Source organism: Salmo trutta, chromosome 27 (genome assembly GCF_901001165.1).
Source record: "Salmo trutta chromosome 27, fSalTru1.1, whole genome shotgun sequence".
In the NCBI taxonomy this organism is placed as follows: Eukaryota; Metazoa; Chordata; class Actinopteri; order Salmoniformes; family Salmonidae; genus Salmo; species Salmo trutta.
This window is the reverse complement of record NC_042983.1, coordinates 34,812,880-34,840,362: the sequence shown is the minus strand read 5'-3', so window position 1 is coordinate 34,840,362 and position 27,483 is coordinate 34,812,880. Positions and strand designations below refer to the sequence as shown.

Below are 27,483 nucleotides of genomic sequence, written 5' to 3'. Positions count from 1 at the left end.
GTTAAGATACTGCTATAACACTGTACAAGAAGCAAGACATCTCTGTAAAATTCCTGTGTACCGTCAATGTTATTCTGAGATCACAATTATGTTACCTTTAGGCTGTACACAACCCAACTGAATGTATGAGAATAATATTATAATATTATATCAAATTTGAATATCATGACTTAAGAGGCTTCAATGTCAGCCACAAATACTATGAATACTACCACTGAGTCCAGTTTGTCTTTGTCTGTGAGCATGAGATACCCACTCAATAAAACCAAGTACACCACATGGACAGTTAAAAAACAAAGGAGACCCCACGCTACAAAATATTATTGTTTTTATAAACTTTTTTAAGAAGTAGTCCATGCCAAGCACAAAAAGGCAGAGCTAAAACGACAGAAAATAAGAAAAGTGCAATCCAATATTAAAAGTCAAGAGAAGAGTGTCATTACAATGCCAAAATCCGGCCACCATGCAAAAATACTAATAACCACATCCCACAAGTATTGACCAGCATTCACACAAGGAAACCAGTATCCTCATAGTAACTTTGGTGTCCACGAGATCAGAGGTGTCTAACCCTGGGCCTCTAGGGGTTTACAGTGGGTCCTCTGCTGGTTTGTGACTGACTCAAATCCGTTAGCCAACCAGAAACAAACCTTACAATATATGAAATCCCCTTCATCTACTAATTTAAGGACTGTCTTTGACTGACCACCAGCAGACCCAGTGTCTCTCCAGGAGGGCTGGGGTCTGTTGCCCCAGAGGGAGGCTCAGTCGTAGGAGACAGACCAGGGAGAGACCTGCCTCTCTGGCCTGGGTGGGGGGTGAGACGGGGTGTGTTAGCATAACCAGAGACTGAATCAATCAGTTCAGCTATTATCCTTTGCAGAACCTGTCTGTAACTGTATACATCTACCTTAAACTACACTACACTGTACACTTAAGAGTATACTCTGTTCCTAATAGTGGATGTACATATTTAAGGCACAAACCATGAGGGAAGGCTTTGTAGGGCATGTCTACCATTAGTAGGACTCAAATAACTCCTCCTTGGGGCATAGAAAGGGGTCATGAAGTGAAAACATCTGTATGTCCCCACGTCAACCCCAGATGAATGGTCTAATATCCCAGCCCTAAATAGGGGCGCCAAGATGCCTGAGTTATTTTCCCTTCTATATTTTGTTGGTAAGGTCAGCCTGGGTTATTTTCCCTTCTATATTTTGTTGGTAAGGTCAGCCTGGGTTATTTTCCCTTCTATATTTTGTTGGTAAGGTCAACCCAATTCTCACTTGGGTCCCGTGAGATCCTACCGTAAAGCTATTTCAGTAGTCGTTGGAAGACTCAAAACATGTCTTCTGTGGAGAAAAGCAAAACGAGCCATGTTTCACACCATCTATCCAACTCCCGCTGTTAGTCAAGTAGCCTAGCGGTTAAGAGCGTTGGACCAGTAACCGAAAGGTCGCTGGTTCTAATTCCAGAGCTGACTAGGTGACACATTTTCCTATGTACCCTTGAGCAAGGCATTTAACCCTATTCGCTCTGGATATGACGGAAATGTTACAGGGGTGGAAATCTCAAACCCACAAATAGAACAAAAGTGCTTAAGACAAAACGTGTGAAAAAGTCTTGTTTTTTTTCACATTCACTCCTAAAGAGAAGAAAATAAAACACAGTAACAACGCTTTACGAGTCATCTTCTTTTTTCAACACGCCTGTTCTGATACACACTGTCGTGGATTAATGGAGATCTTAAAGGTGCACTGGGTTATTAAGAGTTCCTCAGCAGTTCAACATACAACTCCAATAGCATTCAACTAAAAGCTGGAACTGCATCCTCTTTGTTAACAACTGACTGAAACAGCACACTCCCTCGCAAATAAATAAAACTGCACTCTGAAACTAAAAGCAAGTGCAATATTTGGTCTAATACTGTATTGCAAATTATGTAGTTAACTTAATGTTAAGATTCAACTCTACTCATACTGAAATGACCATCATTGAAATGAATAATACTCTGAATATATTCACTAACACAACGTCTATTAGACTGCCACACACCTTTGGATAAGGAAAAATAACCCAAAACCCCTAAAACTTTTCCAAGAGATCCTAAACCGTTCATAGGACACTTGTGCATCAGATGTGAATGTAACATTATCTTTGTAGATCAGGTTCCTGCATATTAACACTGATGAAGGACTGGGCTGACATTTCAAAATTAGTGGACAGAAAAGGAACAAGGTGTGCATGTATGTTTAAGTGTGTGTGTGTGTATGCTTAAGTGTGTGTGTGTGTGTGTGTGTGTGTGTGTGTGTGTGTGTGTGTGTGTGTGTGTGTGTGTGTGTGTGTATGTAAGTTTAAGTGTGTGTGTGTGTGTGTGTGTGTGTCAGTGTCTTTTAGTAGACATATTGAGCACCGTTTTCAATTCCAGCTAGAGGAGTGAAAGACAATGTGCTGCAGTGACACTTGGGTTTTACCTGACACTGCAGCTTTAAAGACACACAGACAGGGATCAAAAGATTATTCCTCCTTTCCTAATCCCTTTTTCCTTTCCTCGCATATTTGCCATGTTACGGAGGAGGAGAGGTTGAGGGCGAAGAGACAGGAGGGAGAGAACATATCACAGCTTCATTTTTGGTATAATACCTTCAACATTATGTGAGGACAAACAGCTAAAGTTGCCTTTCAAATACAACTGGAATAAAAGAAAAGTCAAAAGCTACTGGAATCAAGGATATAAACAGGTAGGGGAGAAAACTCCTGTTTGCTCCAGGTGATGGTTGATGATGGTACCCTGAGCAGTGCTGCCCCCTGTGGTAAGGATGAGTAAAGGCAGGCTGGCTGAGGGGCACCCTAGTGGTCAATCAAGAAGGAGCAACAACTCTGTTCAGTTCTGCTTCTTACTCCCTCCCATGGCAGTGGTATCAAATAGCCCTCTGATCCAGAATTGCTATCAAGTGTTCACTTTGTATGTCTTTGCGGGGGATTTGGTCAGCTTGTTCAGCACTGTTGGCCTCTCCTCTTAGTGTTATGTGGGGGTTGGGGGGACATGATGCGTGGTACCATCTGCTGGGCTGGAGCAGGTTCCTAAACCCAGACTACCCCCTCTACTCCCCCTCCCTTTGAGACAGGTGATTCTAGAACAGTCTAGGTAACCTAGGACAACATTTGGGATTCAAACCTCCAACACAGAGCTTCACTGGGATGAGACCTGAAAGAAAACAAAATGGTGTCAAACTTTTCTTAAATGGAGGACAAAGTCTATGGACGAGAAGTTAGACAGGCATAAGTGGTGGTCAGAGACTCTGAGGCAAAACACCCAGGTCTGGGATAGGCTCTACTCTAATTTGAAATCCCTGCCGCCATTTTGGTCATCAGGGTCTTCAACACTGCGTGTGTCTTTGGGTGGTGTGTGTCATTACCCCTGACCAGACCTCACGGCGAAAGAACAACCAAACAGAAACATTCCTCCTTGTGTGTTGGACCAGTGCTGGAGCGCCTCTGGCTACCGGTCTGGTCCAGTGTCCTAACAGTCTGAATAGACTTGAAGGCAGAGGTAACCTCCCCATAGGGGAGTCTTCGCAGTGGTCTGTGGAATGGTCTTTAGCATCTGTGTGACTGAGAGACAGAGAGAGCCCTTGTTCCCTTTCCCATCACTCCCGGTTGGTGGCTGGGTGGAGCTCAGGGGAAGAGGCAGCACTGGACTGCGGCCGACAAGGAGAGGCCAGCTGGGCTATAGAGAACTGCCCACGCCTGACCTACAGCTGTGGGGGTGGAGAACCTCGCACATACGTGCACACACACACACACATTTGTTTTACTACCTTTGTGGGGACCAACACATTTATCCCCATTCAAAATCTTATTTTCCCTAACCCAAAACTTACCCTTAACCCTAACCTTAACCCCAAACCCTAAAACTAAACCTAACTCCTAACCTTCATTCTAACCTGAACCCCAATTGTTACCCTAACCCTAACCTTTTCTTTGTGAGGACTGGCAAAATGTCCCCAGTTGTCCAAATGTTCCTTGTGAGGACTTCTGGTCCCCAGTACAACCACACAAACACAGACAATCATACAGAGGTGAGACTTGGCTCTCCCGTTATGGAGGGGTGGTAGGCTCATGGCCTCCTCAGTCTGAGGTCAGAGGTCAGGAGGGGTCATGGAGGGGCGACAGCCTCAGGAGACGTGGGGCGAGGAGGACGGGTGTCTCCAGAAGCACCAGCCCCTCTTGGTGTGCTGCTTACGGAGGATCTCTTCCTCCCGCTGGCGCTCCTTCTGAGAGCGCAGGTAGCGGTCCTCCTCCTTCAGGAACCACACTGGAGGCCACCGCTGCTTCTCAAAGTGCCTCTGGTTCTCTACATACAGAGAGAGAGAGAGAGAGAGAGAGAGAGAGGAGATGATCAGAATAAACAAATTAATAATTGAAATGGAGAAATGTACATAAATAGATGTAGAAAGAACAAAGAGTGAAATGAAGGGAAGCGAGAGGGTGCCAAATAACATCAGAACAGGAGGCAGGAGGGGAAAGCGTGAATATAAAGGAGAAAAAACAAATGTGAAAAAAACAAGTGAGAGGAGTGGAGGGAAGGAGGGGAAGAGTGGAGGGGAAGGAAGGAGGGAGGGAAGTTGGGGATTGGAGGAGGGAGGGAGGGAAGTTGGGGATTGGAGGTGGGAGGAAAGTTGGGGATTGGAGGAGGGAGGGAGGGAAGTTGGGGATTGGAGGTGGGAGGAAAGTTGGGGATTGGAGGTGGGAGGAAAGTTGGGGATTGGAGGAGGGAGGGAGGGAAGTTGGGGATTGGAGGAGGGAGGGAGGGAAGTTGGGGATTGGAGGAGGGAGGGAGGGAAGTGGGGGATTGGAGGAGGGAGGGAGGGAAGTTGGGGATTGGAGGAAGGAGGGAGGGAAGTTGGGGATTGGAGGAGGGAGGGAGGGAAGTTGGGGATTGGAGGAGGGAGGGAGGGAAGTTGGGGATTGGAGGTGGGAGGAAAGTTGGGGATTGGAGGAGGGAGGGAAGTGGGGATTGGAGGAGGGAGGGAGGGAAGTTGGGGATTGGAGGAGGGAGGGAGGGAAGTTGGGGATGGAGGAGGGAGGGAGGGAAGTTGGGGATTGGAGGAGGGAGGGAGGGAAGTTGGGGATTGGAGGAGGGAGGGAGGGAAGTTGGGGATTGGAGGAGGGAGGGAGGGAAGTTGGGGATTGGAGGAAGGAGGGAGGGAAGTTGGGGATTGGAGGAGGGAGGGAGGGAAGTTGGGGATTGGAGGAGGGAGGGAGGGAAGTTGGGGATTGGAGGAGGGAGGGAAGTTGGGGATTGGAGGAGGGAGGGAGGGAAGTTGGGGATTGGGAGGAGGGAGGGAAGTTGGGGATTGGAGGAGGGAGGGAGGGAAGTTGGGGATTGGAGGAGGGAGGGAGGGAAGTTGGGGATTGGAGGAGGGAGGGAGGGAAGTTGGGGATTGGAGGAGGGAGGGAGGGAAGTGGGGGATTGGAGGAGGGAGGGAGGGAAGTTGGGGATTGGAGGAGGGAGGGAAGTTGGGGATTGGAGGAGGGAGGGAGGGAAGTTGGGGATTGGAGGTGGGAGGGAAGTTGGGGATTGGAGGTGGGAAGGGAAGTTGGGGATTGGAGGTGGTACAGGCAGTACAAAACAAGCTGAGAATAATAAAAATTGATTCAACCTCTATATTGCTTTTCATAACAGACATAAATCTCAAAGCACTTCTAAAGCAAAAAACAAACAAGCACTACATCAATAGGTGTAGTCTATCTATTGACATGGAGAGGGATGGAGGAGACATGAGAGAAGAGAGATGGAGAAAAGAGAGAGAGGGCCTTGGTTTGTACCTGGAGACATGACCTTCATGTCTTTGGGGAACTTGCGACAAACGCTGTTGTAGTTGGTGCAGATGTGATGGAGACACCATGCATAAAGCTGCTTGGCATTGTGGAACTGCCAGGGATGAATGAATAGGTGAGTAGTCCATCAAAAAGGTTAAATGACAAGAAAACACCTCCAACTTTCTTACTTTACAAATAAGAAAGATGAACTTGAATGGGAAGTGTACAAATGGCTTTGACTAATGACTAATGTCACCAGTCATTGTAGAACAGAGTTCTATACAGTCCTGTATATGATATATAGGCCTAAGCTTTAGGGTGGTCTCATCGTTCAGGGATGTCAGCTAGAATATTCCCTCCAGTGAAATAGTATTTCCTTAACAACCACGTACAGTATTGCAGTAACAGTGTCTTCACTACAACTGTCACTGAGAATATACAGTGAGTACTTGTAGATGAATTTGGAGACTCACCTGAGCCAACTCCAGATAAGCAAGCACCTGTCCGTCAATGTCTACTCCCTTCACCAAACACTGTAGCAGCTCATCCACAACATGTTGCTCTGTGAGGGCAACGAGGCGTGGCAGACACAGCCGGTTGGATAGGACGATGAGCTCCATAGGCTCCCAGTCAGGACAGGCCGTCACCAGCCCACAGTATAGGAACTCCAACACTGCACGCATACAGGCACTACTGGTGTCAGGGATGGACACCTGGAGAGAAGGGGAGAGAGAGAAAGAGAGAAGGAGAGAGATGGAGAGAGAGAGAGAAAGAGACGTAGAGAGAGAGGGTGAAAGAGAGAGAGAGGGAGAGAGAGAGACAGAGAGAGAGACGAAGAGAGATAAATATTTACATTTAGTATGTCTTCCAGTAGAATTTGTCTGTAACTCAAGTGTTTGATTGGAGTCCAACTGTGGTATATTCAATTGATTGGACATGATTTGAAAAGGCACACAACTGTCTATATAAGGTCCCACAGTTGACAGTGGGACTGTCAAGAAGGAATTGTCTGTTGAGCTCCGAGATAGGATTGTGTCGAGGCACAGATCTGGGGAAGGGTACCTAACAATTTCTGCAGCATTGAAGGTCCCCAAGAACACAGTAGCCTCCATCATTCTTAAATGTAAGAAGTTTGGAACCACCAAGACTCTTCCTAGAGCTGGCCAACTGGCCAAACTGAGAAATAGGGGGAGAAGGGCCTTGGTCAGGGAGGTGACCAAGAACCCGATGGGTCACTCTGACAGAGCTCCAGAGTTCCTCTGTGGAGATGGGAGAACTTCCAGAAGGACAACCGTCTCTGTAGCACTCCACCAATCTGGCCTTTATGATAAAGTGGCCAGATGGAAGCCACTCCTCAGTAAAAGGAACATGACAGCCCATTTGGAGTTTGCCAAAAGGCACCTAAAGGACTCTCAGACTATGAGAAACAAGATTCTCTGGTCTGATGAAACCAAGATTGAACTCTTTGGCCTGAATGCCAAGCTTCACGTCTGGAGGAATCCTGGCACCATCCCTACGGTGAAGCATGGTGGTGGCAGCATCATGCTGTGGGGATGTTTTTCAGCGGCAGGGACAAGTCTCTGAATGTCTTTGAGTGGCCCAGCCAGAGCCCAGACTTCAACCTGATCAAACATCTCTGGAGAGACCTGAAAATAGCTGTGCAGCGATGCTCCCCATCCAACCTGACAGAGCGTGAGAGGGTCTGCAGAGAAGAATGGGAGCAACTCCCCAAATACAGGTGTGCCAAGCTTGTAGCATCATACCCAAGAAGACTTGAGGCTGTAATCGCTGCCAAAGGTGCTTCAACAAAGTAGTGAGTAAAGGGTCTGAATACTTATGTAAATGTCATATTTCAGTTGTTTATTATTTATTTAAAAAAACATTTTGCTTTGTCATTATGGGGTATTATGTATAGATCAATGAGGGGAAAAATCGTGGAGATGAAGGGTTGTCCGTCTCCAGTTGAGGAGTACTTTTTGAGCCTGCGAAAGATGAAAGTCCTGCCCTACCAGGGGGGCACTGACGCTAGCTTGTTACCCCACTGGGCCTGTCGCTACGGATGGCATAGACGGCTTAGATGTCTTTGTGGGATAGAGCTGGAAGCAGAGCTGTGAAAGGGACCGAGGAAAAGACACCTCTGATTGGATCATGAGAAAAGAGTATTTACGTATGCACACCCAAAACGGAGCAGGATCAACATGAAAGAACAGCTAATGTGTCTGCAAATCCGGACAATAAAATAACATGGTCTGTCGTTGGAGCAGCACACAGGCTGACCAGAGCTACTCATACAGGCAGAGTGGGCCGGCTGCAGGTGCTCTAGACATCATTAAGTTTGCCGATGACAACAGTGGTAGGCCTGATCACCGACAACAATGAGACAGCCTATAGGGAGGAGGTCCGAGACCTGACCGTGTGGTGCAAGGACAACAACCTCTCCCTCAACGTGATCAAGACAAAGGTGTTGATTGTGGACTACAGGAAAAGGAGGACTGAGCACGCCCCCATTCTCATCGACGGGGCTGTAGTGGAGCAGGTTCAGAGCTTGAAGTTCCTTGGCATCCACATCACCAACAAACTAACATGGTCCAAGCACACAAAGACAGTCATGAAGAGGGCATGATAAAACCTATTCCCCCACAGGAGACTGAAAAGAATTTGCATGGGTCGTCAGATCCTCGAAAGGTTTTACAGCTGCACCATCGAGAGCATCCTGACTGGTTGCATCACTACCTGGTATGGCAACTTTTTGGCCTCTGACCGCAAGGCACTACAGAGGGTAGTGCGTACGGCCCAGTACATCACCGGGGCCAAACTTCCAGCCATCCAGGACCTCTATACAAGGCGGTGTCAGAGGAAGGCCCTAAAAATTGTCAGACTTCAGCCACCCTAGTCATAGACTGTTCTCTTTTCTACCACACAGCAAGCGGTACCGGAGCACCAAGTCTGGGAACAAGAGGGTTCTAAACAGCTTCTACCACCAAGCCATAAGACTCCTGAACATCTAATCAAATGGCTACCCAGACTATTTGCATTGCCCCCCCCCCTTCTACGCTGCTGCTACTCTCTGTTATTATCTATGCATAGTCACTTTAATAACTCTACCTACATGTACATATTACCTCAATTGCCTCGACACCGGTGCCCCCGCACATTGACTCTGTACCGGTACCCCCTGCATATAGCCTCGCTATTGTTATTTTACTGCTGCTCTTTAATTATTTGTTACTTTTATCTCTTACTTTTTACAGGTATTTTCTTAAAATCACATTGTTGGTTAAGTTTGTAAGTAAGTATTTCACTGTAAGGTCTACACCTGTTTTACTGAGCGTATGTGACAAAGAAATTTCGATTTGATATGTTGCCAGTCAGCCAAAAGTGTGTTTCTCTCCTGAGAGGAGAGCAAACAAAGGTACACTTATTCCCACAGCCACAAGTGACGGCCGAGGATTTACGGGGGCAATTTGGGGAGGGATAGAAAGAACTGCTGGGACTGTCAGACCATGGTAAGTCCCTTTTCATCTTCTACCCCCGCCCTCCCACAAACGCATGCAGCATGTACAACATTTAAAACTACACCACCCAGGCCACTAGGTGTCACTAAAGTAGAACTGTGGTTGGCTTCAGATAAGTACTGACCAAGACACGTTTACATTTTCCTCCTTTTGCAGACGCTCTTACCCAGAGCGACTTACAAGAGAAATTAGGGTTAAGTGCCTTGATCAAGGGCATATAGACCGATTTTTCACCTAGTCAGCTTTGGGATTTGAACCAGCGAGCTTTCGATTACTGGCCCAAAGCTCTTAACCAACGCTCTTAACTGCTAGGCTCTCCGCTGCCCTAGATAGTGATTCAATGAAATGTTATTCTACGTTTTCAACCTTTCAGCCCAATTGGTTGTTCAATAGGTTGGATTTTAAAAGGGACAAGACATTTTAAAGTCTCAGAGCAGTCTCAACACCACTATTGAGTATTGCCTTGTGGTTTAAGCTACAGTAGGAGGTGGAAAGAGCCATGGGACCCACAGGGGTCCTTCCTCAGTCCCAGGGGTGCCCCTCACCTGCCTGTCTCTGTGCCAATTAGGTGAATGTCAGCCTGGCAATGACCCTTCATTATGGCGGAAAAGGTTGAGGTAGAGACACAGGTGGCCGCTCCAGTTCAAAGCTCCTAAACACACACAAGCTCCTAAACACTCCTCATCAGAATGGCATTCAAACCAAACTATCCAATCAGGAAGGGGTTTATTGAGTTCAACGTGATCTTTTATAGGTGGAAACGTGGGGGGGGGTGACTGACAAGGACACAGCAGGCTGGCAGGCTGCTGACACAGCAGATCGTAACAGTAGGACCAGAATAGAAGCGTTATCGCAGCACCTCGTGAATACAAACAGTGACAGGCTAAAGATATGCATGAGAGAAATGAGAGAGGAGGGTGGTGAGAAGAGTCAGGGTGAAAGGTGTTAAAGTAACTGTCCAGTGAAAATGTCACTTTTAAAAGCTCATAATCTGTTGACCTGTACACAAATAATGTTGTTGACTCATCCTATACTCGTATTTGTGGCTAAAGCATAAATTAGAGAAAAAAACACCTCAAAAGCCTCATAGTGCCGAGCGACTAGCGCTTTGAGGTCGGTTCGGTTTCACTTTGATTATTAAAAAATATTCACATTTTCAATTTCGGTTTCAAATTTGTATTTAATCATGAAATGCATTATGAAATAATTACATACAAATTATTTTAGAGCTTTTTAATGGAAATTCCAAAGCCAAAAATAGTCAACATTCAATTGGCAAAACATAGAAAATATTCCATTCTCTATCAGGTCTACATTGGGTAGACATCAATTGAAAAACAGGAAATTACAATGAAGTAATAAACGTTTTTAATTGCTGACTTTATTATTTTTCATTCCTTAAAAGTAATCATCTCATCTCTGCTCAGGCAGTAGCAGCCAGACAACGTTCTCTCTGCTCCCCATACTGTACAGTCTTTAGGCTGAATATTTGCTTAATAAAAAACGACAACTTTCATTTCTCTCTAGAGAAACTGCACTTTGGGTTCAGAAAAAAACGAGCCGACGTGGGTCAATAAGTTTTTTAATAGCCGGAAAAAGAAAAACAAAATGTCAGTTAATCGCTCAGCACTAACAGCCCCACCACAAACTTGTATCTCAAACAGACTATTTAAAAAATGCTCGCTTTTTCCTCATTGAAGATGATGTCATGTTTTTGGCCGAGACGTCTCATTGGCTGAGCAGTCCAATCAGCTGTTTACTTGTCATGAATATTTTAATTGACAAGTATATGCCCACACTATTCAGTTGTTGGGGTACGCCCACACCATTCAAACACAGAAAAGCTGCTTTTAAACATACTTAATAAGCAATTAATGGAAGAAAAACGATTTCACTAATATTGTAATTAACTATAGGTAATATTTCATAGAAATCTGGAAACACTGGACAGCTACTTTAAAGACAGATCGCACTGTGTTAGCTGATGGCAGACAGACAGACAAAAACAGACAGACAGTCTCAGTCCAACACACTCTGAAACAAAGGCCAGACAAGTTACAGTACACTACACTACACCGATTGGTCCGAGACTCCCAAGGTCACACGCCTCTCCACGCCACTCTGATGCCTAGCCCTGCCCACAACCATAGCCACATCTGTGTCAATCCAAGGGAGGCTTTGTCTATGCACCTCAAGGCCAGCCAGCTAAGCAGGGGAAGTGTTTGCTGCTGAGATTTGAAACACCACGATCATTGCTGCACCGCTATGGAAATCTCCCACACAAAGACAAATGCTGGCGGCCTCACATTGTCCAGAGCCTCAGTCTTTGTTAGATGTACTATGCCAATCAAACGCCATAAAGAGTGTCACAATGGGGACAAAGCTACGAGGGTTACCATGGATACTGGCAAACGTCCCGGTGACCCCCCCTCCTCACCACTGCTGTTGGTGTCTTACAAATGACCCAGTCCCGGTCCCCTTTCCCCTCCCTACACACACACACACACAAACACAAACGTATCCCTACTCTCTCTACAACAACCTCTTAGCCTCCCAGTCTCCACCTTAGAGCATGCAGCACACCATGACCCTGTCCACTCCTCCCTCTCTGTGGACTCTGGCTGTAAGAGTATCCAGAGGGCCTGTCCAGCGTCTTGTTTCCTGGGGCTGCCTGCTTCCTGGCAGGGCCGTAACTCAAAGCCTGTGGGGCCTGGACTGTAACCGTACCTGGGGGATCCAGTTCTCCAGAAGGGCCCAGGCAGCGGACACCCACAGCATCGAGAGAAAAGAGCTCCCTCCCTGGGTGGGTTGGCAGCAACACCCTGGAAGAGTCTAGTCTTTCTAGAACCCGAGCCATCAGAGAGAAGCCGGGGGTAACTGGACACTCCGCAGGCTCAGTGCCTGCATAGTTTCTCATGAACGGCTCTCTAACATGAATGCATGTCATCTTACACCGTTGTCTTGGGGTCAAATGTCAAAGGAAAAAGAGATTGTTCATCTCTAAAAGCAGTCCCTTTAAGATACATACTGTCCTCTAGTCTACCACCTCTCTGAGTCTCAGCCTCCCTCCACAGCCTCTTCCAGCCATCCGATAAGGCTGTGACGAGTGTGTTGATAACAGGCAGGAATGTGGGCAGTATGTCTGGTTAGCTGTGATGTGATATTTTAATATTCTCACGCTGCCTCTTGTCCAACAAGTATGTGTAAAGAGGAAATGACAAAGGCCCTCAACCCAGAAAGTGCCGAGGTGAGCCGACTTTCTGCCGCATCTGCTCAGACGCAGAACCCCGTCTGCCCTGCTCGCTTTGGACCATGTTTCTGGCTGTATGCAACGCCAGTACTGTACATATTGTTGGTTAGCGTGGCAGTTGGCTGAGAGCCCTCAGGGGAGGCTTATAGTATAGTGTGCTTTCAACACAACCACGGGTGAAACACAGCTTTACAGATCACAGTGCAGGCCAGCCTCATGCACCCCCACCCCACCTCTACAAACACACTTGAATACAACCAATTCTTACCAAATCTCACTCACACACTCACACTCTCCCTCTCACCTCCTTGATGTAGCTCTCCATGAAGGATCCCCGGAACATAGCGGCCATCCAGTCACAGCTGGAGATGAGCAGAGGCTTGTGGGCTGGCAGGTAGCCATCGTCCAGGCGGAACACCACATCTAAAACCAGGGAGGGAAAAGAGCACTCATCTCGGAGTGAACCACAGAGTCGAGGCTACAGAGGGGAAGACAGACGGACAGGGACACACAGAGATATACGCAGACAGACGCACACAGAAACAGAGACAGGTAGACAGACAGAGATAAATGGAAAGGTAGACAGAGCTCTATTGGACACAGGGTGCAAGGGAGGGAGAGGGCAGGACATAGTACAAAACAGAGTTGAGATACTAAGATCGAAACCTATATAAACTTTTGAACCTGTCCAGATAGCTTGCATCCTACCTAACTACACTGTCTGTAAGGGCTCGGACTGTGGCTCTATTCTGTTTGGATACCCAAGGAATCAGTGTTGGGGAGTAGTGAACTACATTTAACTCCATTTGGCTGTGGCTTGGTGGTAGTTGAACTAAATTCAAATCTTGTTAGTGTTTTCAGTTGTTTAATTACTTTTTTTGTAGTGTTGTAGCTAACTACTGGAACTACATACTACTCTTTTTGCAACAACAACAAATATGGGTAAAGTAGGTAAGAATTTACTTTTCCTTCATCAGACCTGCCTAATTCTCAGATGAAACATTGTTTTTGTGTTTAATATGAGAAATGACATTCTGTTAACATCTGACTACAGAGTGATTAAGGCAGCCCTCCGCACCTCTCTGATTCTGAGGGGTTGGGATAAATGTGGAAGACACATTTCAGTTGAACAACTGACTATGATAATTTTTCAGGAATTAGTTTGGACGTAGTGAACTACTTCTTCCAAATTAACTTCAGTTAAGTAAATTATATTGTTCTTAAAAGAAAGCTTTAGTGTAGCTTCAGTTCTTCCAGTGTGAAGTAATTGGTAGCTTGGTAAATTATATTTTCAGACTAACTTCCCCAACTTTGTCATTCTAAAGAAATAAACTATCTGAGAAGAAAGTAAACCAATCACAAGGGCAGACCTATAGGCCTTGCTAATCTTTATGGGGCATAGAACCCACTAGAACAAGTAGCCAAAATCCTATCTATTCAGGAGGGATATTTAAGCAATAAGGCATGAGGAGTTGTGGCATATGGCCAACATACCACGGCTAAGGGCCGTTCTTATGCACGACGCAACACGGGGTGCTTGGACACAGTCCTTAGTCTTGGTATATTATACCACAAACCCTGAGGTGCCTTATTGCTATTATAAACTGGTTACCTACGTAATTAGAGCAGTACAAATAAATGTTTTGTCATACCCGTGGTAAATACCATAGCTGTCAGCCAATCAGCATTCAGGGCTTGAACCACCCAGTTTATAATAAAAAACACGGAAACAGTGTTCGTGACAACAATTCCCACGGAAACAGACATCGTGACAACAATAGAAAGATAGTGGTAGCCACCTGAAGGTCGAAGAGGCTACATGTACTATATAGATAGAATAGGACTCTCCCCTTGTGGGAAATGCTACAGCCAACATGCACACAGACCGAAGAACCCAGACAAAAGTGATGCACAGAAACGCATAGGAATGGGCATGGCACACATAAGGACAAACAGATAAAAGCTCAGCAACACGTTTAGAGCAATGACACCAAATGGACTCATTTGATGGAGGACACCAGGATACACATAAACACACACAGATATTGCATATAGGAAAAACAATATAATGACCATAGATCCAGACGTGTGAATCCATGGGAGAATACTGGAATAACATGGGAATGCTAAATGTACTGGGTGCACGCACATACGCACGCACGCACACACGCACGCACGCACGCACACACACACACACACACACACGTATGGACCTTTGCATGCACACACACACACACTAGAGAATCTCTGATGACGCAGCAAGTGGAGGCAGTGTGTTTACCAGCGAAGGTGCCCTTGCTAAGGCACTCTTTGATGCGGTTGGCTCGACGGACGTGGAAGGCCTTGGTGATCTCCTGATTCATGAAGCTCTCACGGTTCAGCACATTGGCCACCATCATCCTCAGGTCAAACACCTCCAGCAGCTCAGCGATGGTGGCCACCTGCATCAGATCCCCTCGACCCTCATCCAGACTGCCTGTGTACAGGTACTGCAGTACCGCCTGAAACCACCACACAGTTGAAATATAATCAACACCCTCTCCACCTATCGGAATCGAGGATTAGGACAAGCTGTGGTATAAATCAAGTGAATAAACACCACTTGAGGTGTATGGATTCACTTCAGTTTAATAACCTTTCATTAGAATTCTGCATCTTTGTTGCCTTAAATGTGTTATGGTTATGATGACCAGTAGAGGGCACTCTTCAAAGTGCTCTAAGATGAAACAATCCTGGAGCAGTATAGGGAATGGGAACCTCACGGTGAGCTGGTTTTGTATTAATAGGGTGATTTAAGCAGATGCTATTATCCACAGCTACTTGGAAGACTTGGTGTTGTTGCTGCGATCTGATCTTACCTGGAAGGGTTCTTCCTGTATGAGACCGTCCATGGAGACCACGGTCATGAGGCGAGGTCGCCCCGTCTCGGGGTCAGCTACGTGCTCCAGGTACACACTCAGGAAGCCCCTCCCCCAGCCTGAAAGGCCACGGCCGGCCCCCAGGGGCCCCACGGAGCACTGGCTCCTGGCGGGGAGGGCGTTATCACTTTTGGAAGTCCTCAGGTAGCCCTGCTGGAGCATGGGTGGCCGTTTGATTCCCCTGGCTCCACCCTCCCCATCATTATCGATGTCCAAGCTCTTAGTACGCCCTGCCTGCTCTTTGGCACCTCTCCTACTCTGTTCATCCTCCTCACCGCTCTCGGCGCGCTCCTCTCCCTCCCAATCCGCCTCAATGGCCAGCAGATCCAGGGTGAAGAGGTCGTAGAACTTGGAGCAGGAGGTGGCCAGGTAGACTTTGTGTGCGAAGACACGCGTGGCACCGCCTTGGAGTAGGAAGAGGACATCGGCGCATAGCGGCTGGCAGAGGAGGGAGTCGGGGGCTTCTCCGTCGATGGGAGGGGGGTCAGGGATGCCCACCACAGGGCGCGGGGGCCGGGGGGGCAGGAAGGGGGCCTGGAGGAGGGGCCGCTGGACTCTCTTCAGGTGGGACTTCCAGAACTGGAGGTGACGGCGGGAGATGAGAGCGGAACGGATGGCGTTGTCGAACACATCCTTGACCCCAAACTGGGCCACGATGCTGGTCTCGTAGTAGGGAATGCCCAGCTCCTTGGCCACCTCGTGCCCTCTCTCTGGAGGCAGGATGTCTGTGGGCTTGATGGGTCTGAGGACAAGGGGGAGGGGAGAGGGTTAGGGCATTAGCAGAGTGGTAGGTCTCTAATGAAAGGATTCTGCTGACAGAAGCTACGGACAGACAAAAGGTGAGACAGGTATGTTTGCATTTCAGTCAAATGCTGCACATCCAGCCAATGGATGTGATGGGTGTTCTGCAGTGCATGTCACCCATGTAAGCAGCATGGATGATGGCGGTCTCACTTGGCCAGGGGTCTGCGGGCGCGGTTCACAGCCTCCAGGTCGGCGTAGCGCAAGTCCAGCTGGCAGCCCACCAGGATGATAGGGGTGCGGGGGCAGAAGTGCTTGATCTCAGGGTACCACATGGTGCGGACGTGACGCAGGGAGTTGGGGTTGGCCAGGGAGAAACACAGCACCACCACGTCAGACCTGCACCACGCACAGAAAAGACAGCGGGAGAGAGAGAGAGAGAGAGAGAGAGAGAGAGGGTAATGTAGGAGGGAAGAGGTGAGAGGTCAATTCCTGTCTGAGGTTCATATGAGAAGAGTCTGCTACTTGGCAGTGTACACTACCGTTCAAAAGTTTGGGGTCACTTAGAAATGTCCTTGTTTTTGAAAGAAAAGCAATTTTTTTGTCCATTAAAATAACATCAAATTGATCAGAAATACAGTGTAGACATTGTTAATGTTGTAAATGACTATTGTAGCTGGAAACGGCAGATTTCTTATGGAATATCTACATAGGCGTACAGAGGCCCATTATCAGCAACCATCACTCCTGTGTTCCAATGGCACGTTGTGTTAGCTAATCCAAGTTTATCATTTTAAAAGGCTAATTGATCATTAGAAAACCCTTTTGCAATTATGTTAGCACAGCTGAAAACTATTGTCCTGATTAAAGAAGCAATAAAACTGGCCTTCTTTAGTTGAGTATCTGGAGCATCAGAATTTGTGGGTTCGATTACAGGCTCAAAATGGCCAGAAACAAAGAACTTTCTTCTGAAACTCGTCAGTCTATTCTTGTTCTGAGAAATGAAGGCAATTCCATGCAAGAAATTGCCAAGAAACTCATACATAAGATCTCATACAACGCTGTGTACTATTCCCTTCACAGAACAGCGCAAACTGGCTCTAACCAGAATAGAAAGAGGGGTTGGAGGCCCCAGTGCACAACTGAGCAAGAGGACAAGTACATTAGAGTGTCTGGTTTGAGAGACAGACGCCTCACAAGCCCTCAACTGGCAGCTTCATTAAATAGTACCCGCAAAACACCAGTCTCAATGTCAACAGTGAAGAGGCGACTCCGGGATGCTGGCCTTCTAGGCAGAGTTGCAAAGAAAAAGCCTTATCTCAGACTGGCCAATATAAATAAAAGACTAAGATGGGCAAAAGAACACAGTTATTGTGTACATGCCTTTGCCCTCGTTGTCAAGCCAAACTACAAAAGGTCAGCAGGGCTGCTAGCTATCCTCATGTAACCAGAGTGTTTGGTGTTTTTACAGGACAGGCTGAGGCTGAGATCAACCTCCTGACTGACTGGCTGACTGCTCAGTGTACACATAACCCAGCAGAGATCCCCTCAACACACACTGTCATCTGTTATTAAAGATCATGCAGGGTGCTACGTCACCCCCTTATGCACTGACATATGGGTTAAGAAAATCTCACCTATTCAGTCTATGGAACGTCATAATCAAAGGTCAATAATATGTCAACTTTTTTAGAGCCATCTACAAGTAAATTACACAATAAATGATCAAATAACAAACTCTTATCAGATAGTGTTGGACACAGAGGACAGTGTGAGTGTGCCTATAAGCAGCTGATTGTTGGATAAGGGTGCATGCATGGTGGCATGTTTAGTGGGTTTAGGGCCAGAGGTTGAGCACAACAGCACCCAGACAGACCTACAGACAGACGGGCAGACACAGAACAGCTGATCTGGCAGTGTCTCTTATCAGCTGACTGCAGGCTGACTGAGCACACACACACCGAGTCATTGACCATTTAAAATGCTAGCGGGGCTTAATCCACACCCACCCACACACACACACACACACACACACACACACACTGTGTCATTGACCATTTAAAATGCACACACACTCTGTCACTCAAAAACAGATCCACAAAGTGACAGGGTGACTTGTTATACAAACCCAGCCCCCACCTAACCTGCACAGTGACTGTGCCTGTGTGCGCGTGTGTGTGTGTGTGTGTGTGTGTGTGTGTGTGTGTGTGTGTGTGTGTGTGTGTGTGTGTGTGTGTGTGTGTGTGTGGATTAAGCCCTGCCAGCTGGCTGAGTAAGGATTAGTGTTATGCCAGAAGCTTATTGTCTGAATGGCCTGGGTGAGAGGGATAGAGAGATGATTCCATCACGTCTGCCTACTAGAGGAGAGGTATATTGTATCTAGCTATCAGAACATAAAACACATGAATAATGGTAACTATATCAGCCACTATGACGTACACGTGTGTCCTTCAGCCTAAAAGCCAGGTGGGGGGGGGTTAATTAGGTCAGTTACCAGAATCTGGCTGTACCCACATCCTCCCAGTGTGTGTGTGTGTGTGTGTGTGTGTGTGTATGTATATATATATATATATCTCTATCTATCTATCTATCTATCTATCTATCTATCTATCTATCTATCTATCTATCTATCTATCTATCTATCTATCTATCTATCTATCTATCTATATATATATATATATATATATATATATATATATATATATATATATATATATACACACACCTACACACACATCTCCTCACCTGCCGTAAGCGAAGCGTCTGTCTTTGTGATGGTCACCGAAGGTGTCCCATAGTCTTAGGGAGACACTGACCTCATCCACCACATCCCTGGACCTCTCCAACACCTAGAGGCACAAGCACACATCAGTGGAAGACGTGTGTGTGTGTGTGTGTGTGAATGTGTTTGTAGGTGCGTGCAGGTCTGTGTAGGTGTGTGTAGGTCTGTGTGTGTGTGTGTGTGTGTGTGTGTGTGTGTGTGTAGGGGAATGTGAATGTGTTTGTAGGTGTGTGTAGGTCTGTGTAGGTGTGTGTGTGTGTGTGTGTGTGTGTGTAGGTGAATGTGTTTGTAGATGCGTGTAGGTCTGTGTAGGTGTGTGTAGGTCTGTGTAGCGTGCGTCCATGCCCACCTCCTGGCACACGCGGTACTGGTCGATGGCCCAGACCGTTGGCACGTGGGTGGCGAGCAGCTGGTACTGTGTGAGGGTGGCATTGCAGGCACGGGCACAGATGAGCCTGGTTTTTCCCACTGCATTGTCCCCTACCACAACACATTTAATGGTTTCCACATTGGGCCGTTCATAGTCTGTGTCTATATCCATGGAGAGGGCCCTGAGAGAGAAAGAAAGAGAGAGAGAAAGAAAGAAAGAGAGAGGGGAGGGGGAGAGAGAAAGAAAGAGAGAGAGAAAGAAAGAGAGAGGGGAGGGGGAGAGAGAAAGAAAGAGCGAGAGAGAGAGAGAGACAAAGAGGGGGAGAGAGATTAAGTGAAGAATTCAGGTACAAACGGAACAACACTGACCAGAACAGCACTGACCAGTAATGAGCAGCTCCTGCCAAACTCCTTCAGAGTGAACACATGGTACGGAGGCATAGAAATAAAGAACCGAGCAGCTATTTATGTCATAACACAGAGAGACAGAGAGACAGAGAGAGCGACAGAGAGAGAGGAGACAGAGAGAGGAGACAGAGAGAAGAGACAGAGAGAGACAGAGAGAGAGACAGAGAGAGACAGAGACAGAGAGAGAGACAGAGAGAGAGACAGAGACAGAGAGAGAGACAGAGAGAGAGACAGAGAGAGAGACAGAGAGAGAGACAGAGAGAGAGACAGAGAGACAGAGAGGGGGGACAGAGAGAGAGACAGAGAGAGAGACAGAGAGAGAGAGACAAAGAGAGACAGAGACAGAGAGAGAGAGAGACAAAGAGAGACAGAGAGAGAGACAAAGAGAGACAAAGAGAGAGACAAAGAGAGACAGAGAGAGAGAGAGAGAGAGAGAGAGACAAAGAGAGACAGAGAGAGAGAGAGAGAGAGAGAGAGAGAGAGAGAGGAAACGAGGATAACATTTGTAGCCTCCTCTTTCTCTCAGGCAGGGAGGAGTGAAGCATAACCACTAGCACCTGCAGCCAATACACTGTACCTTGTGAAGGCACACAAACACAGCCCCATGAACCACACTCCACAGACAGTCTGCATTTAAAGGAACACACGGTCTCTTCATGAACATGACAAGTGTACCGTAGCCATGCCTCCAACCCTGCCGGAGGAGAAAGCCACTTAACAGAGTGGTCCATGATAAACCAGGACCCAGCCCTAGTGGCAGACTTTCTGATGAGTGAATGAGTTCGCTCCATAGAGAATGATAGAGGACTTTGTATTCGTCCCATTATGGCGTCTGTGAGTCCACGGGCAGCACCATTGAAGCCATCTCCATTTTGAAATAGTCAATTTTATTTTTCTACTACTTCTATGAGTTGGTTAACAAACTGAAAGGGTGCACACCGCCACCTGGGTTGGCGATTTACTGTCACCTGGAGTGTGTTGTTTGAACAGGTATAAAGCCAAGGTTGCCTATTTATGTCTGGTCATGAGTATATTTCATTGGCTGATTCCTCCTGATGACCTGGATGGAATTATGTGACCCTTCCTTAATCCATAGGAAGTCCCACCCAGCTGACTACTTCAAAATGGTGAAAGTTCTCAATGGCGCTACACATCCTTAAACAAGTTTATGGTTCGCTCTCATCTGCCGAGGGGCACTCATTAAAAGACCCCCACCCCCTCATGCCAGCCCTCTTCCTTCCTTCCTTCCTTCCCTCTCTTTTTCTCTCTCCCTGGAGAGTCTGCTGAGGCCAAGATAGCATTTAGAGAGACAGTAGCGTGTGTGTGTGTGTGTGACAGGACAGATGACAGAGCTCTGTCTCGGCTTGTCCTAAAACTCTAGTCTAGAGCCACAGCAGCAGAACAGTAAAAGAGCATGTTTGCCCTATGCCAAAAGGAAGTGCTGAAGGAAGTGGTGATGTACAGACAGAGGACAGACCACTTTGACCTGGTTCAACAGATAAATGGGTCTGAAAAGCAAGAAGTTTCCCAGACACTTGTCTTGTCTATTATTTAACAGAGAACGCAATGAAAGAGATGATTCATGTGATTGGGTCACACACAGGACAGGACAGTGTCTCCATAGGCTCCCCTATCAGAGTCAGAACACCAACCAATATCCATCAAGAGCTTGGCACGTAGCAGAGGTGATCGCATAGTTCCAATGACTTCCTCTTAACGCCATAAATTCACAGCCCTGTGAAAAGCTTCCTTTAAGCTTCTTCCTTAAAGCTGGAATCCTTAACTGCCACGTCTTTTTGGGATATTACAACAACAAAACAAACCGTCCGTCCCCGGACATCATTGCACGCACAACAGAACAGCAGAATATGCACTGCAACGTTTGTTAACACACTGCTCGACGCATCTCACCTCCTTTTTAACACACTGCTCGACACATCTCACCTCCGTCTTAACACACTGCTCGACGCATCTCACCTCCGTTTTAACACACTGCTCGACGCATCTCACCTCCGTTTTAACACACTGCTCGACGCATCTCACCTCCGTTTTAACACACTGCTCGACACATCTCACCTCCGTTTTAACACACTGCTCGACACATCTCACCTCCGTTTTAACACACTGCTCGACACATCTCACCTCCGTTTTAACACACTGCTCAACACATCTCACCTCCGTTTTAACACACTGCTCGACGCATTTCACCTCCGTTTTAACACACTGCTCGACGCATCTCACCTCCATTTCCTACACAAAACAATAACAAAGATGCTGGGGTGACAGTGGCGCTGTTTTTAGACGTTGGTACAAAACACACAGTTTCTGACATGTCAAATCAAGGCTGTCAATATTCGGCTCTCATGAGGAATGATCTTATGAAATTGGAACAGGTTTGTTCCATTTCATATCAGCAAGCCATGACACCCACAGTCTCAGATTGTTCTGAAATGGTTTCTGTAGTTAAAAACAGATAAGATTAGCATTCCTACAACATTATTTTGTTGAAATATAACTTGATCTCTGAGAAATTGAGCGATTTGATTGCACCCAAATTGCCCATTTTAATTTACAGAATGAATATAATATTCAATAAATATAGTAGCTAACATCCAATTTCGAACAAAATATCTTCTAACAATGAGTAGGATATGAGGAATCCAAAGAAATGGTTAAAAGCCAACCACAAACCCCCCCACACCCACCCATCAATCAAATGTATTTATAAAGCCCTATTTCACATCAGCAGATGTCAAAGTGCTATACAGAAACCCAGCCTAAAACTCCAGAAAGCAATGCAGGTGTAGAAGCACGGTGGCTAGGAAAAACTACCTAGAAAGGCAGGAACCTAGGAAGAAACCTAGAGAGGAATGAGGCTCTGAGGGGTGGCCAGTCCTCTTCTGGCTGTGCCGGGTGGAGATTATAACAGTACACGGCCAAGATGTTCAAACGTTCATAAATGACCAGCAGGGTCAGATAATAATAATCACAGTGGTTGTAGAGGGTGCAACAGGTCAGCACCTCAGGAATAAATGTCAGTTGGCTTTTCATAGCCGAGCATTCAGAGTTCGAGACAGCAGGTGCGGTAGAGAGAGAGAGAGTAGAAAACTGCAGGTCTGGGACAAGGTAGCACGTCCGGTGAACAGGTCAGGGTTCCATTGCCGTAGGCAGAACAGTTGAAACTGGAGCAGCAGCACGACCAGGTGGACTGGCGACAGCAAGGAGTCATCAGGCCAGGTGGTCCTGAGGCATGATCCAAGGGCTCAGGTCCTCTGGGAGGGGAGGCTTATACAGTATCAGCTCTCTATGTCTGACAAGTATTATTATTGTCATACGTTGTCAATAGACTGCTTACAGGAAGGAAACCAATGTAATTTTGTAATTTGGATGAACTGTCCCTTTATCACCTAATAGCAAGAACAACACCATCTAGTGGTCAGAACCTGGTAATATCAGGATATACGATGGGACTGAAGCCTAACCTCCATGACTAAATACTCAGGGGGGGAAAAAAACATCACCAAATTCACTGAGAATACATTACATAGGATGAAGAAACAATACTCCAAACTGAAGCTCCATAGTACTTGTCAAACATAGAGAACTGATACTATATACTCATTGTTGTGGTGGGATTCCTCATGTCTAAGTCATTGTTAGAAAAAAGTTTGGTCCATATCAGATGTTAGGTACTATATTTATTGAATATTATATGAATCCTATACATTAAAATGTCTAATTTGGATGCAATCAATGAGCTTCATTTCTCAGAGATCAAATTATATTTCAACAAAATAATGTTGCAGGAATACTACTCTTACCTGTTTCTAAGAAAATAAATGATTTCAGAACAATCTGAGATGGTGGGTGTCGAAGTCCTCTTTCTGGTGCTTTTTGAGGTGGACCGACCCAGTAGCGAGAGAGAGAACGTTGGTTAGACTCCCGTGCTTCTCTGAAGGTGATATTGATACGACCTGGCCAGACCATACCTGAACAGACCTGCAGTCCTGTCCTACCACTCTGCCACTCCAACCTATCCAAGGTCCCATAAATAGGCTGTTTGAAACATTCACTGGCTTATTATTGTTCCATTGACGTAGATGCACTTCATCCCTGCCCTGACAGACAGTAGCGGATAAAAATGGCATCCATTCATCGGACACACGAGACGACAGGCAGCCGGATATTCAGCTCGCCCCCCTCCCCACATCCCTCCTCCACTCATCTCCACCAACTCCTGCTCCTCTCGTCTCAAACATTTTATGTCCCTGTTGCTACAGATTGAGATAATATTGCAATAGGCCTAAACAAACAATGTCAGGTCTTGTTTAAGAGCTACAACAAACAGTGTGTTCCCTTTGGAATATTCCATGTCCGTTATAGTCCCAGAGCTGCCAAAGCCACCGAGCAGCAGGTGTTATTAGTACACTGTACCTTAACCTTAGTCGATGTGAGTAGCGGAGAGAGTGACTGAACCCGGAGAAATGCAGAGGAACTGAGGGAGTAGTGGCTGTCTATCTAGACTTTATCTGTGCTCCCTCCCTACGTTTCCCTTTGTGTCGGTCTTTCTGAGACACACAGTCAGGCACGTACTGTAGGTCTACGTGAGTCAGTTAATAGTGTGATAGAGAGAGCAGTAAAAGTCACGACATTCTATCCTTATCTAACAGTTCTTCACTTCAAGGAAAATTCCATCCAAAAACAAGATTTTGGTATTTGTTTCATTAGTCCGAAATATTTTGCATGTCAGAAATCAAGTTTTCAAGATATTACATTTTCAAAATACACATAGTACCGGTCAAATGTTTGGACACACCTACTACTCATTCAAGGGTTTTTCTTTATTTTGTATTATTTTCTACATTGTAGAATAATAGTGAAGACATCAAATCTATGAAATAACACATATGGAATCATGTAATAACCAAAAAAGTGTTAAACAAATCACAATATATTTTATATTTGAGATTCTTCAAAGTAGCCACCCTTTGCCTTGATGACAGCTTTACACACTCTTGGCATTCTCTCACTATTATTCTACAATGTAGAAAATGGTTAAAATGAAGAAAAACCCTGGAATGAGTAGGTGTGTCCAAACTTTTGATGGTGCACTTTGCATCATACCAGATGTATTTATGTATTTTGAAAGTTAAATATTTTTGAAAATTGATTGCTGACATGCAAAACATTTTGGGACTATATCAATAATGGACTAATGAAACAAATACCAAAATGTAATTTTGGGGTGGAATTTTTCTTTAACTGTCGAAGCAGCTGCAAGACGAGCACATCAATAACAGTTCTGAGAGTTGCAGATGGAAAAAGCAATAAAGGGAAATATTAGACAGTCATCCCTATGGGATCAGCACTCCACCACTCAGGGTTGAGTAAATGTGCTTTGTTTTCCAAGTAAGTCTATGGGGCTGACAGAGAACCTGTGTAAGACAGAGTGTGTAAGTGAATTTGCATCAAATGTGTCACATCAGCAGTGTCACAGCTCACACACCACTGGCTCATGCTTGTTTGTATGTTTGTATTCGAGTGTGTCTGCATGTGTAAAAAATACAAAGGCCTACCTGTGTGCGTGCGTGTGCGTGCGTGCGTGTGTGTGTGGTGTTAAGGGTCCCCTGGGTCTGGTGTGTAACAGGCTTAGGCAGGCTGTGAGGCATGGAGATATGAAACTGGGGACAGAGGACAGTTTCTCAGGGGATCAGACGCTGGATCGCTGGAGCACTACACCGTCGCTCTGTGGCACAGCATCCACCACGCAGAGGACAGCGAACACATACACACGCACACATTTCACATTTTAGTCATCTAGCAGACACTCCTATCCAGACTGATTCCAACTACTGTGTTCATCTTAAGGTAGCTGAGACAACCACATATCAAAGTCACAAACACACAGAGAGGCTGGCTGAGAAAGGCAGCAGAGGTAACTAGACACTGTGAGAGCTGTGTAGGGATTAATTCACAGCCAGTGACTGATGCTGAGTAAAGCAGCAGAGGTAACTAGACACTGTGAGAGCTGTGTAGGGATTAATTCACAGCCAGTGACTGATGCTGAGTAAAGCAGCAGAGGTAACTAGACACTGTGAGAGCTGTGTAGGGATTAATTCACAGCCAGTGACTGATGCTGAGTAAAGCAGCAGAGGTAACTAGACACTGTGAGAGCTGTGTAGGGATTAATTCACAGCCAGTGACTGATGCTGAGTAAAGCAGCAGAGGTAACTAGACACTGTGAGAGCTGTGTAGGGATTAATTCACAGCCAGTGACTGATGCTGAGTAAAGCAGCAGAGGTAACTAGACACTGTGAGAGCTGTGTAGGGATTAATTCACAGCCAGTGACTGATGCTGAGTAAAGCAGCAGAGGTAACTAGACACTGTGAGAGCTGTGTAGGGATTAATTCACAGCCAGTGACTGATGCTGAGTAAAGCAGCAGAGGTAACTAGACACTGTGAGAGCTGTGTAGGGATTAATTCACAGCCAGTGACTGATGCTGAGAAAGGCAGCAGTCTAGACACCATCTGTTAGGCTGGCACCTGTACTACAGCGATTGGAAATGTCAGTGAACAGCAGACACACTGAGGAAGGTGCAAGCCAATACTTCAGGTCTGCTACTAAGACATGTTCCCCTTGAAAACACAACATAAAAACATCTCAAATCTCTCTACATCGAGGCCTTTTTAACCTCTATATTATGGGGTTGTTTCACCTTGATCTAAGAATGGAAAAGTGAGTAATGAAAGGTGTTAGGACAGGAACAAGAAGTCCCGCAACGACCTCAGAGTCAACAAAAGGACAATATAGGAATAAGGTGGAATCATATTACACAGGCTCAGACGCCCACCACGTGGCAGGGGCTACAGTCCATCATAGATTACAAAGGAAGACCCAGTCATGATCTGCTCAATGATGCCTCTCTACCAGACAAACTCACTGCCTTTTATTCACGCCTTGACAATAATAAGACTGTACCGTGCGTGAGGGCCCCCAACTACCCAGAGGACTGGGTGATCTCGCTCTCTGAGGCCGACGTGAGTAAGGTCTTTAATGAGGTCAACAAACGCAAGGCCACGGAGCTAGACGGAATTCCAGGGCACGTTCTCAGAGCATGCGCAGATCAGCGTAAAAGGCACATTCACTGTAATTTTCAACCTCTCCTTGTCCCAGTCTGTAATCCCCACATGTTTTAAGATGATTACCATCATCCCTGTTCCTAAGAACTCTTAAGGCTTCAAGGCACAATGACTACCACCCTGTAGCACCGACATCTGTAATCATGAAATGCTTTGAAAGGCTGGTTATGACACACATCAACTCCACCATCCCATCCACCCTAGACCCACTCCAATTTACATACCACCCTAACAGATCCATAGATGACGCAATCTCAATTGCACTCCACACTGCCCTCAACCACCTAGATAGAGGAATACCTATCAATGAAGTCGGAAGTTTACATACACCTTAGTTAAATACATTTAAACTCAGTTTTTCACAATTCCTGACATTTAATCCCAGTAAAAATGTTCCGTATTAGGTCAATTAGCATCACCACTTTATTTTAAGAATGTGAAATGTCAGAATAATAGTAGAGAGAATGATTTATTTCAGCTTTTATTTCTTTCATCACATTCCCAGTGGGTCAGAAGTTTACATACACTCAATTAGT

At 46.1% G+C, this 27,483-nt stretch overlaps 1 protein-coding gene across 3 annotated transcripts in view; it reads right to left on the bottom strand.

Annotated features, from left to right (window-relative positions):
- Positions 1-2,536: 2,536 nt before the first annotated feature.
- The window catches only part of rhobtb4 (Rho related BTB domain containing 4), a 66,032-nt gene continuing 41,085 nt past the window's right edge, over positions 2,537-27,483 (bottom strand). For all 3 annotated transcript variants that reach the window (XM_029717865.1, XM_029717864.1, XM_029717863.1), the window contains 9 exons: positions 19,379-19,580; positions 18,993-19,096; positions 16,461-16,646; positions 15,447-16,248; positions 14,870-15,089; positions 12,893-13,011; positions 6,297-6,536; positions 5,830-5,935; positions 2,537-4,354 (listed from right to left, as the gene is read on the bottom strand). In XM_029717865.1, coding sequence (XP_029573725.1) covers positions 4,176-4,354; positions 5,830-5,935; positions 6,297-6,536; positions 12,893-13,011; positions 14,870-15,089; positions 15,447-16,248; positions 16,461-16,646; positions 18,993-19,096; positions 19,379-19,570 — 2,148 coding nt within the window. In that variant the 5' untranslated portion in view covers positions 19,571-19,580 and the 3' untranslated portion in view covers positions 2,537-4,175. The remainder of the gene's footprint in view (positions 4,355-5,829; positions 5,936-6,296; positions 6,537-12,892; positions 13,012-14,869; positions 15,090-15,446; positions 16,249-16,460; positions 16,647-18,992; positions 19,097-19,378; positions 19,581-27,483) is intronic.